This window comes from Mobula hypostoma, chromosome 2 (assembly GCF_963921235.1).
Source record: "Mobula hypostoma chromosome 2, sMobHyp1.1, whole genome shotgun sequence".
NCBI classification, from domain to species: Eukaryota; Metazoa; Chordata; class Chondrichthyes; order Myliobatiformes; family Myliobatidae; genus Mobula; species Mobula hypostoma.
The window spans coordinates 127,518,204-127,531,802 of NC_086098.1; the positions used below are offsets into that span (position 1 = coordinate 127,518,204).

Sequence of the window (13,599 nt, forward strand, 5' to 3'; positions counted from 1 at the left end):
GAAACCTACTGACTCTTACAGCTAGCTTGAATGGTTCTTGAATGCTGCTGGAACCATACTGTCATTTGTAAAAAAAAACAATGCTATTCCCTTTCCCTGTTCCTCCTCTCATCTGTTCTAAAGATGTGGCTTTCCATCCTAGAAGATCTGAGATGTTCACCCTCTTCAAAGAACAGGGTTTCCCATCAACATCATCGATGCTGTCCTCAACTGCATCTTCTCCATTTCCCATACTCACCCCTTACTCCCACCTTCAAAACAAGGATAGGGTTCATTATGTTCTTACCTCCCACCTCACGAGCCTCCATATCCAGTGATATCCACTGATCACCCTCCTGGCACTTATCCCCTGTAAGCAGGACAAGTATCACACCTGCCCCGACATCTCCTCTCTCACCATCACACAGGGCCCCAAACAGTCCTTCTAGGTAAGCGACATTTCACCTGCAAGTCTGTCCGGGTCATCTGTGCTCCCAGTGTGGTTGACATAGATTGGGGAATGGCTTTGCCAAGCACCTTTGCTTCATTCGCCTACAAAAGATTGGATTTCCTGGTGGCCACCCATTTCATCTAATATCCTATCCCCATTCCGACATGCCAGTCCATAGCCTCCTCTACTACCATGGTGAGACCACACTGATTGGAGAAGCAGTACCTTCTACTTGGCCTGGATACTCTCCAATCTGGTGGCATGAACAGTGATTTCTCTAACTTCTGGTTACTTTTCCCCTCCCCTTCTCTTTTTTTCCATTTCCCATTCTAGCTCTCCTCCTATCCCTTCTCTTCTCCTCACTTGCCCATCACCTTCCTCTGGTGCCCATCCTCTTTTCCTTCCTTTCATGGTCTACTGTCCTCTCCTATCAGATTCCTTCTTCACCCCTTAACTTCTTTCTCCTATTATCTCTCAGCTTCTTACTTCATCTCCCCACCACCACTCACCCACCTTCTCCCTCAGCTGGTTTCAACTATCACCTCCCAGCTTAACTCCTTCTCCCTCCCCCATCTTTTTTACCTTGGCTTCTTCTCCCTACCCTTCCAGGCCTGATAAAGGGCCTCGCCCCAAAATGTTGAAGACAGTTGGTTAAACTGTTTCATCCAGTGTTGGTTAAGCAATGGACATTAACTGGGATAAAACTGCTGACACAGTCACAAACGAATAAAAACTTGACAAAAACCCACCACGTTTCACTATGTGCATTGGGGAAGGCAAGGTGAATATTTTAAATAGGTTGCACTTTCTCATAACTTACACCAAAGCATTCTTCCACACTCTGGTAAGTTTCAAATTTTAAATAATTGCACACACAAACTAATACTGATTACTGTATTCATGAGAAAATAGTTCATTCAACAACTTCAAAGAGAAGCTAATATCAGCTCCAGCAACTATTTAATCTACAAAAATTCCATTCCTGCAAATTTCCTGTTCAAATATTATTTTAATTTTAAATTTAATGAACTACTTGTAGAAGCAGACAAGCCATCAGAAAGTCTTTTGAAAAGGCAATCTCATTATGTGTGCTAATGAGCTATTCTCTAGGGAATGGCTCAATGGATTGAGTGATAATGAATTGCCTTCAACTCTACAATAGATGCCAGTATCAATCCTTGACTGTGTTGGATTATCTGGTTTTCAGAAACCTCATTCCTGTGCCAGATTTTGTGAGCTGGCTGTATGTTTTGTGCAAGTAAACTGCCTAAAGGCTGATTTATACTTGTGCATCAACTGTACGCTGTAGCCACGTACCCTACGCTGTACTCTACGCCGTAGTCTAACGTGCACCTCTCCCAAAATATAACTATGCATCGCGGCAATGCAGAACAAAACAACTGTGATTGGTCCACTTGGTAGCATTGCATTTTTTCCTACGCTGCAGTAGCTTCCCATTGGGCAACTGAAGGGCAGGGAAGGAACTCTGGCTGCAATGCTTTCCATAAAGCTTTACAGACCTTCGAAATTATGGAGGACCCTGTGCTTGACGCCAGTTTGTAGCTAGCTGTTACAGCCTGTTGACTTCCACCTGAAGCTAAAACTTGAATGGCGATTGCCAGTCTCTGCGTATACTGTGAATATACTGTTGCGAAATAAATGGTTGGAGACGATGAACCAAATCGTCAAATCTACCTGCCGACATCCGAAAATATATGAAATGCATTTCCTCGTCCATGTCTCTCAGTCGCTGGACAAGCTCAGAAAATTCACCCTCCTTCAGTTTCAGTCGCCATTACTTGAAGTTTGAGTTTCTTTGTGTTGAAACTCAACACAGTGGCATAGAAACCCCACTGCCAACTAGCGTTTTGGTGGTGAATTGCAGTCTCACCAACGCACAAGTATAAATGCTCACAACGGTATAGCCCACTTGCGTAGGCTACGGCATAAGCTAGTATGCACAAGTATAAATCAGCTTTAAGGCTACGTCCACACTAGACCAGATAATTCTGAAATCGCCGGTTTCGCGTAAAACGATAAGCGTCCACACCAGGCGTTTTTGAAAATACCTCCATCCACATTAAAATGGGATTTTGGGTGAATCTCCTCCTACTGGGCATGCGCAGGACACATCTACAGAAAACAAGTGAAGAGGAAAAGGTATACTTGGTGCTTGTTCGTCCAGTTACAGACTAAAAAAACTTAAAAGAAAATTGCCAAACCAAGGACAGCTGTTGGCTCTCGCGCAGGAGGACTTGAAACTGAAAAAACAAATACTGGAGCGTATGGAGGCAATGATGAGGAATATGATGGCTCCCTCCCAGTACTTTTCACCGCTACAATACCAGCCTCACAGCCACTACAACAGCTACACATACGGACACACAGACCCCTGGGTGGCCCCACCACCATCTTCCCCACTCCCACAGAGGGGTCACCCTGAAAACATTTCCTACAGCCATAGTCTCTTCACTGATGAAGGGGACAACAGGTTTTTTGAAACCTCCGGTTACCCCGTACATACTACAATGCCCAATTGGCATTTTCAGATTTAAACACTCTGGACAGCGTTTTAGAAAAGCTCCGTTTTCGGGGGAGGAAAACACTGTTTCAGTGTGGATGGAGAGTCAAAACGAAGAGAAAAAGCTTCGCTTATCGATTTATCCGGTCTAGTGTGGACATAGCCTAAGTGTTTACAGAAATTCACCTTTACACATACGCCACCCTGATGTCAGTGAAGACTTATGCGAAAGTAAGGAGCACCTTGGAGTGTATTGGGGTTGTCAATAATTATATTTAAATTTGCACTGGATAGTAGTATTACAATATTAGTGGCTGAAAAATGAGAATTTTGCAGTGACTGACTCCTCCTACAAAGCAGGTCAGAAATGTAATGCAATACTCTCCATATAGGTACTGTGGTTCCAATAGCATTCAAGAACCTTCTAAGACGCTCAGTCAGCCAGGAAGAAGAACCTGGATGATCAGCACTTCATCGGCCACCTTCAACAACCACTCTGTCCATAACCAGGGCACTGGCTGCTGTACATACTGTCTAATGGACCACTGCAGTAACTTGCTAAGGCATCTTTTGCAGCACCTTGCTGAGCCCTGGCCTTTGCCATCTACAAGAAAACTCACCAATGTGTCTACTTCCTCAAGAGGCTGAAGAAATTTGGCAAGACCCTGCTGACTCTCACCAATTTTTATAGGTGTACCATAGAAGCATCTTATCTGGATGCATCACACAGAAAATGCTGGAAGAACATAGCAAGTCAGGCACCACAGCATCTAGGGTGGAGAATAACATCCGATGCTTTAGGCCGAGGCCCTTCATCAGGACCCTCCGTAGATGCTGCCTGGCTTGCTCAGTTCCTCCAATATTTTGCGTGTGCTGCTTAAAATTTATAGCATCCGCAGCATCTCCTGTACTTATGATCTGGAAGTATGTCGATTTGGTATGTGAATTCCCTCCATGGTTTCTTTCTGTACTTCTCACTGCCTCAGTAAAGCACCCACCTACCACGGATGTTTGGTCTTTTCCCCTCTCTTATTGGGCAAAACGTATAAAAACCTGAAAGCACGTGTCAACAGGCTCAAGGACAACTTTTATCCCACTGTTATAAGACTATTGAATGGTTCTCCAGTACGAGAAGATGGACTCTACCTCACAATCTACTTCATTATGATTTTGCACCTTATTGTTTACATACATTGTTCTTTCATTGTAATTGTAATACTTTATTCTGCTTTGTTATATTTTTATCCTTACTACCTTGATACACAATGTAAAGATTTGATCTGTATGATCAATATCCAAGACAATTTTTTCACTGTACCTCAGTATATGTGACAATAATAAATCAATACCAAATATGCTGCCATTTCCAAGTTCCTCTCCAAGACTACATAGTATATTCCTTTTTTGTCACTGGGTGAAAATTCTGGAATTTCCTACCTTTCATCTCCGAAACTGCAGAGGTTCAAGAGAGTGAGAGTGGGTCAGCCACACCATCTCAAGGGAAATTAAAGAAGGCCAGTAAATGTTAACCTGAACTGTCAACAACAATCATAACATGGGAACAAAGAACATCAGCAAGAAGGTCTATGCCTCCCTTAGGTACGCATGCAAAGTGTTAAAGTACAAATCTGTTATTTCTCACCTGCTGCTGTGAACGTTCCTTAGGGAGGGTGTCGGAGTCACAGAAGACGTCCAAGTGTTCTGCGTAGTGGCCTCGGACAGTTGTTCCTGATGAGCCTGAAGTAATAGAGTGAACACAAAATGGTACAACAGTACTGCAATTTAAAAAAATGTTCAACCACTTCGAGTAGCAAGGCAAAATCACAGAAGCTGCTGAAAGAAGTGCTCAGTGCCAGGTCAGAAGGGCAGCTCTTCAGTTTCAGCCTTCCAATTAACATGTTCAGGGGCTAGGAACATTCCTATGTGCGTGCACAGAACTGTTAGACTGGACATCTGGAAGAATTTAACTTCAGACTTAAAGCTACTGTCAGTGAACCTGATAATAAATATTTTCCAAAGAGAATTCTGATTTCAGAATTTGCTTCCCTAAAGGAGAAAATAAATATTTGATGGATATTGCCTGAACAGAACATTCTAGAATAAGAATACCATTTTTACATTATGTTATACAGTACATAACTTTGCACCTAAAGTCCATATTTGTGCTTGTTGCAACATAAAAGTCATTGTGAGTACATCAAATCACGCCAACAATCAGCTGAGTTCTCATGATACTGGATTGGATGCATCACATTGACATGGAAACATGGTATTCATACAACAGAATTCTTGCCTTCCCACTGATGCCATTTTGCTTATCTCTGCAGCAGGATCCAGTAAGAAGGTACAGAAGCCTATAGTCCCGCACCACCGGGTTCACAAACAGCTATTTGCCTTCAACTACCCGGTTCTTGAACCAACTGGCACAACCCTAGTCAATGTAATTTAGCAATATGACCACTTTGATCACTTTACACTAAAATAGATTTTGTTTGTTTTTAATTCTAATTGTGTTCTCTTCTAAAAGTTGTGTATAATTTATGATTAATTTATACTTTACTTGTGAATGCTGTTTATTTGATAATATGTCCCTTTATGCCGCTGCAAGTAAGTTTTTCATTGTACAAGTGTGTACATGTCCTTGTGCATTTGACAATAAAGTCAACATTGACTTTGACTTTGCTATTGATCTAACCCCAGAGATGAACCTAAAGGCATCAGTGGAAGAGGAAGAATTACATTGTATTAGTATCTGTCTAAGATACTTTCCATGGGAGTTCATGTGTAGCCGGCTGTGCAGTTGCTAAATATACCTCTGTGAGGGAATGGTTTGTAGATTTGAAGGAATGTTTACCTTGAAAAACCTACAAAATAAATATCTATAAAAGAGGTGAAGAAAACTATTTCAAAGGGCCAGGCTGCCTTGATTGCTACTTTAACTGCAGATGGTTGGCTGAGGCTTGTGTTGAAATAACAAGTTATATGGGGTCACAGTCCTGGTAATCATGGTGGGTGGGCAGAACAGACCATCGTTGTTACAATAGACAGGTGTGACAGGAATCACCTCAATGCCAACTCTGGATGACATCAGAGCCAACATGGCAGCGTGTCTCAATTTAAACTGGAAGACCAAAGGAACTTACTTTAAATTGTAATTTCAAGTGGGAGAAAGGTATATTTCAACAAAAACAAAAACTTAGCTATCATTTAAATCTTCACACGCATTTCTCCCTTTGCAATTCCTAACAGTCTGCTGCTCAAGATGCGATTTTTGTGATGGATGGACGTTGACCAAAAATAAAGTCTTCACTGAAGGCTCAGCAAAGTTTTGTGAATTTGATTGAAAACACACAGTTTGAAAACCTCAGTGGAAGTTCAGTGCTCAAAAGGGTCAAACAATACTGAACTGACTTTAATAAATCACAAACTAATCTGCTTTAGTACATCGGCTTTTGGTGTCTCAAGAAAATCTGCTGCTGCCCCAAGAGAACACTTTGACTGCAGATTTGTGAGGAAACTCCACCTTATGGGATCATTTTACAAAATACTAGGGATTCTGGTTAATCAGGACACATCGGGACAAGTACATTTTGGCCCAATTAACCAAAATTTCATGAAAATATTTTTAAAAAGACAAACTACAATTTAACTGAGTAAAAATTATGCAATTAAATGAACTATAGAACAAATTAGAACACTGCTAATATTACTACATTGCACCTGTCGCTATTTTAGAAATGTTCGCACTATGCATGGTGTAGTGTCTAACAGTCACACAAGTGCACACAACTGACACTAGTTTAAACTGTTATATCTTTCAAACCTTCATCTTCATTGTAATATTCAAGATGATTGTCGATACCTTCAAATTCTTCATTGTTCCTAACCTACAGAAGTAGGGAAATTGTTTCATTTTCACTTCTGGCCATGTATTGCATATCCAAGCCTCAATGCTTGAAACCACAGTGAGCAAAACGGTTCTGAATTGTCTTACTGCTTATTTCTCACCAGCTATCAGTGACAAAGATCCCTGATTTTTGAACACAAACAAATGATGTTACTTCAAAACTATTCACTCTAACTAAGCATGTTGTAGTGTCCAATGGCCACACAAGTGCACTGGACCGATGCTACTTAGGGAACAGTCTCCTTTACAATTAAGCGACATAGTGTTGCAAATAAATAAAGCAAATCCCAACTATTTTCTCAATTAGTTTTTGTTCTTTAAGAGCAGTCTCAGATAAGCAGCTGCCCCAATTAACCAGATTCCACTATACTGACTATTAAACTATGAGAGACATATATATTTACAGATGCAGAATATATTATCAACAGGGCAAAAATTTGCAGATTTTAACTATCAAAACAAATTCTGAACTGGAGAAATATTTCTGATAAACCATTGTTTTTGAACCCACTTCCAGCATTCCATATGAATTGGTTCCTCTTCTAATGCCACCAATGTCAACTGCTTTCCCTTGGCACCTTCCCCTAGCAAATACAGGAGATACAATACCTGCCCTTTTACCTCCGTCTCCCCTCTACCCACAAGTACTCTTTGCATATTAAGAAATGGAGTGAACTTCATTCACATCTCACAATGTGGCCTCCTTTACGTCTGTGAGACAGTTTGTGTCACCACTTTGCAGAATACCATTATTCGGTATGCAAGAATGACCTCAGGCTTTGAGTTGCATAGCATTTTATCACACTCTCCGCACATCACTTTCTCTTTGACCCCCTATCCTGTTCTAATGAAGTTTAGCAAACAGCACTTTGAACATCACCTTATCTCCCAATTCCACACATTACAGCCTTTCCACAATGAATTTAACAATTTGATATTATGCCTACTCGTAAAATTATCCTACTAGGTTTATAACATTCACATTTCAGATAATAACTCTGCATATAATCCATCTCTAAACTGACCTAAGCTTTCCTTACTTCAAGTTCAAGTTTACTGCCATTCCACCGTATACATGTATATTGCCAAAAGAAACAACATTTCTCCAGACTAAGGTGCACAGCACAGTACATATATCTCTCTGGTCAGGTCACTCGTCTGAGTGCTACTGGTACCATGTAACCCAGTATTACCTGTCGGATGGTTGGGTGGTTGGCGACTAAACCGGCTCCCCCACCAGGCTTACCTGGTGAGGAGGGTGGCTAGACACCCTGCAGGACGAAAAACAAGACCTGTCAAAGGGCAGATGAACCCTCCGGTAGGATCAACGGCCATCTAGCAAACACGTGCCGTGAAGCACGAAAAGGGCATTCCTTGCATCAAAGCTTGGTCTGGTCATTCACTGCAACAGAACCTCCCCCAGCCGTCTTGGACCCCACCATGCAGCTGGGTGCGGGAGGGGATGTCGAGAGGGGGAGTTTGGACCTATGCAACCCCCTACTCACCTAAAATCCACCCACGCACATGCTGTCCCTTTCTGAGGAGTAGGGTACCACCCCACTAACTGACTGAAAGGAACCATCATCATCCTATGGGATGGATAGCCAGACAGACATATATCTCACACAACTTATAAAATAATATTACCACAAATAAATTAACAAATAACAAGATATATTCCAGAAGACTGATATTTAGCATGAAGTGCATTTATGACACAAGTTAAAAAGTAAACAGTAAAATGCTACTGGTGCTTCATAAGTGATGAGATCTTATAAACACAAGAGATCCTGCAAATGCTATAAATCCAGAGTAAAACACAAAATGCTGGAGGAACTTAGCAAGTCAGGCAGCATCTATGGATTAAGGTCAGTGCAACATCCTTCCTTATTCTTCTTTCATTTTAACTACCATACATTTTATCATGCAACACACATCAAAGTTACTGGTGAATGCAGCAGGCCAGACAGCATCTCTAGGAAGAGGTACAGTCGACGTTTCAGGCCCGTCAGGACTAACTGAAGGAAGAGCTAGCTGCAGCCATCACATATCTCAGCATAAATAGAATCCCAACCTTGCGAACCACTTTGTGAACTCTTTTGTTACTTTTGAACCAAAATCCATGCTGGAACCATGTTTGAATCCTTTTAATCATGCTTCCACTCTCCACCTCTTCCTTTGTCACAAAATATCTATGTATGAGGAGTGAGCTAGAGAATTAGGATAGTAACTTGGGGTAGAAAGAGGAAGCATAGTTGCTGATCTCTGGTATATTTTGATATAAACAATGACATAGTTCCAGTAACACAGGTTCAAACCTGATCTCTAATGTAGCTGTGTGGAGTTTGCATACTCTTCCTGTATGGTGGTTTGCTCCAAGTGCTCTGCTATCCTCCCACATCCTAAACATGTGAAAGTTAGGTTAACTAATTAGTCACTGTAGCATTAATTTAGATAAGTCATTGGGACTGGGAGAGATATACCCCAGGCTACTGTGGGAAGTGAGGAAGACAATTGCTCATTCTCGAGCAATGATCTTTGCATCATCAATAGGGACGGAAGAAGTACCAGAGGATTGGAGGATTGCAAACGTTGTTCCCTTGTTAGAGATAACCCAGGAAATTATAGACCAGTGAGTCTTACTTCGGTGGTGGGCAAGTTGTTGGAGAAAATCCTGAGAGGCAGGATTTATGAGCATTTCGAGAGACATATTCTGATTAGAGATAGTCAGCATGGCTTTGTCAAGGGTAGGTCATGCCTTATGAGCCTGATTGAATTATTTGAGGATGTAACAAAACACATTGATGAAGCTAGAGTAGTGTATATGGATTTCAATAAAGCATTTGATAAGGTTCCCCATGCAAGACTCATTCAGAAAGTAAGAAGACATGGAATCCAAGGAGACCTTGCTTTGTGGATCCAGAATTGGCTTGCCCACAGAAGGCAAAGTGTGGTTGCAGATAGTTCATATTCTGCATGGAAGCCGGTGACCAGTGGTATTCCATAGGGATCTGTTCTGGGACCCTCCTCTTTGTGATTTTTATAAATGACCTAGATGAAGAAGTAGAAGAGTGGGTTAGTAAGTTTACTGATGACACAAAGGTTGGGGGCGTTGTGGATAGTCTGGAGGGTTGTCAGAGGTTACAGCGGGACATAGATAGGATGTAGAAATGGGCTGAGAAGTGGCAGATGGAGTTCAATCCAGATAAGTGTGAAGTGGTTCATTCTAGTAGGTCAAATTTGAAGACAGAACATAATATTAATGGTAAGACTCTTGGCAGCGTGGAGGATCAGGGAGATCTTGGGGTCCGTGTCCATAGGACATTCAAATCTACTGCTCAGGTTGACAGTGTTGTTAAGAAGGCGTATGGTGTGTTGGCATTCATCAACCATGGAATTGAGTTCAAGAGACGTGAGGTAATGTTACACTTATAGAAGACCTTGGTCAGACCCCACTTGAAGTACTGTGTTCACTTCTGGTCACCTATAGTATGTGGATACTGTAGAAAGAATGCAGAGGAGATTTACAAGGATGTTGCCTAGATTGGAGAATATGCCTTATGAGAATAGGTGGAGTGAACTTGGCCCTTTCCCCTTGGAGCAATGGAGGATGAGAGGTGACCTGATAGAGGCATATAAGATGATGAGAGGCATTGATCGCGTGGATAACCAGAGGCTTTTTCCCAGGGCTGAAGTGGGGGCATAGTTGTAAGGTGCTTGGAAGTAGGTACAGAGGAGATGTTGGGGGCAAGTTTTTCCACACAGAGAGTGGTGGGTACGTGGAATGCACTGCCAGCAACGGTAGTGGAGACAGATATAATGGAGTCTTTTAAGAGACTCTTTGGTAGGTACATGGAGCTTAGAAAAATAGAGGGCTATACGGTAGGGTAATTCTAGGCAGCTTCTAGAGTAGGTTACATGGTTGGCACAACATTGTGGGCCGAAGGGCCTGTAAATGTTGTAGATTTCTATGTTTCATGTTCTATGTTGATAGTGAAGGAACAGTGGTATATTTTCGAGAAAGGATGGTGTGTGGCTTGGAGAACAACTTGGAGGTATAGATAAGTGGTAGAATCTTGTGAGTTGATGGGAATGTTGGGTGGAATTAATGGAATGCTAGGAGGATAGGTTACGGGGAAAATTATTGGGGTAATGGGTTTGCTTTGCGACATGGCAAATAATCGTCGAGCCAAATAGTCTCCTTATAGGTCTAAATGAAATAGACAATAGGTGCAGGAGTAGGCCATTTGGCCCTTCGAGACAGCACCGCCATCCACTGTGATCATGGCTGATCATCCACAATCAGTATCCAGTTCCTGCCTTATCCCCATAACTTTTGATTCCGCTATCTTTAAGAGTTCTATCCATCTCTTTCTTGAAAGCATCCAGAGACTTGGCCTCCACAGCCTTCTGGGGCAGAGCATTCCATATATCCACCACTCTCTGGGTGAAAAAGTTTTCCCTCAACTCCGTTCTAAATGGCCTACTCCTTATACTTAAACTGTGGCCTCTGGTTCTGGGCTCACCCATCAGCGGGAACATGCTTCCTGCTTCCAGCATGTGCAATCCCTTAATAATCTTACATGTTTCAATAAGATCCCCTCTCAACCTTCTAAATTTCAGAGTATATAAACCCAGTTGCTCCAACCTTTCGACATATGACAGTCCCGCCATCCCAGGAATTAACCTTGTGAACCTACGCTGCACTCCCTCAATAGCAAGAATGTCCTTCCTCAAATTTGGAGACCAAAACTGCACAGAGTACTCCAGGTGTGGTCTCACCAGGGCCCTGTACAGCTGCAGAAGGACCTCTTTGCTCTTATACTCAATTCCCCTTGTTATGAAGGCCAGCATGCCATTAGCTTTCTTCACTGCCTGCTTTACTTGCATGCTTGCTTTCAGTGACTGATGTACAAGAACACCTAGATCTCGTTGTGCTTCCCCTTTTCCTAACTTGACTCCATTTAGATAATAATCTGCCTTCCCATTCTTACCACCGAAGTGGATAACCTCACATTTATCCACATTAAACTGCATCTGCCATGCATCTGCCCACTCACCCAGCCTGTCCAAGTCACCCTGCGTTCTCATAACATCCTCCTCACATTTCACACTACCACCCAGTTTTGTGTCATTGGCAATAAGGAAATTGGTAATAGTTGAAAGAAATGTCATACCAATGCACATGAGGGAGATGTGGTGCAGGAAAAGGCATCGGAGATTGTGTCAAAGATTACTAAAGCATTGAGAAGATAGAAAGTGTGCCACTGATGATCTCATTTTTGGATAATTTTGGCATTTCAGTATTGCAGAAACTCAATTTGATAAGTTCAACTATCAAACTGCCAAAAAATGAGGAATATGGGCCATGGTTACTTGTTCAAGTACTATGATAAATTTCAAAACTCAAAAGGTGTCAGTGGGTACAGGGAACAAGCAGGAGTATCATATTAAAATAGATGATTGCAATGTTTAAAAGACATTTAGGCAGGTTCATGGATAGGAAAGATTTAGAGAAATGTGGGACAAATCAGGGAAATGGAAACCAAAGTAAACACATTGGTTATCATAGAAAAATTGGTCTAAAGGGGTCATTTCCATACCGTATGATCAGTCATGATCATTATGAACGGCAATAAATTCTGGAAAGGCTAAATGGCCCACTCCTGCTCCTTTTCCCAGTTTTTGTACTATATTTCTATTAAAAAGGCTCTTAGTGATTCCACACAAAAAACAATGACTGTTGAACACAATCCCTCTTTGAACTTCTCTCATCTGCATCCTCCTCCAATGCCCATTCTTTGTGGTGTAGTTTGGTGGGACTATACTCTCTTGCTTTTATTCTTATTTACCCAGTCATTGGCAAAACATTACTGGCATTGTCTTCTCGTTCCACTTCCATACCATTAACTCCAATGCTCCCATTCCCCAATTTGAGATTATGTTCTAGACTCTCTGAATATTTATCTATGACCTCCCTCAAAGTGGCGTCGTCTGAAGGCACAATGTTAGTCCTCGTGATGACACAAGCGACACCAAGATTTACCTTATCACCATCTTCCTCAGCTCTTCCAATGACCTTAAAATTGTCAGGTTGCTTGAAGCACTTCTACCATTGGCCAAATAATTTGTTTTCCCAAGTTCTGCCTTGACCAAAGCTACTGCTCACTTTCAATTCTCGTATTTAATTGGAGCTGAATAACCATTTGAGGTAAACCAAGCTGTTCACCACCTTTATACAGTTTTTGATCCAGGAATGAAACCATCTCAATGCATTTCATAGCTGACCATTTTCATTCCATCTAGTGCAACTGAGATATTTCAAAACCCTTGTCCCTGTACCTTAACTGGAATCAATTGTTTGTGTGCAAACCCTGTGCTCACTGTACTGGTTCCTGGCTCAGCATTGCTTTAACTTTTAACATCTCAGAGTTGTACGTATATGGTGATATACATATACTTGAAATGCCTTGGAAAATTTTTGTTACAATAAAGGTGGTTAAGTAATGAAAGGTGTGATTATTGATATTATCTATCTTAAGGTCTGGATAATACTACTAAGATCTGTGAGGTCTGGACTCTCAGTCTGTTTTCAGAAGCATGTTAAATTATTGTTCTACAAGCTTCTATAGATATATAGTGGAAAACATTTTGATTGGTTGAATCATGGACTGGTATAGAAACTCCAAGGAACAGGATCACAAGAGGCTACAGAAAGCAGTGGGCTGAAGTTCCTTCAAG

The 13,599-nt window shown here is 41.6% G+C and overlaps 1 protein-coding gene across 4 annotated transcripts in view; it reads right to left on the minus strand.

Annotated features, from left to right (window-relative positions):
- Window positions 1-13,599, minus strand: part of kif6 (kinesin family member 6) — a 611,249-nt gene that overhangs the window by 60,599 nt on the left and 537,051 nt on the right. For all 4 annotated transcript variants that reach the window (XM_063040644.1, XM_063040642.1, XM_063040641.1 and 1 more), the window contains one exon: window positions 4,594-4,688. In XM_063040644.1, coding sequence (XP_062896714.1) covers window positions 4,594-4,688 — 95 coding nt within the window. The remainder of the gene's footprint in view (window positions 1-4,593; window positions 4,689-13,599) is intronic.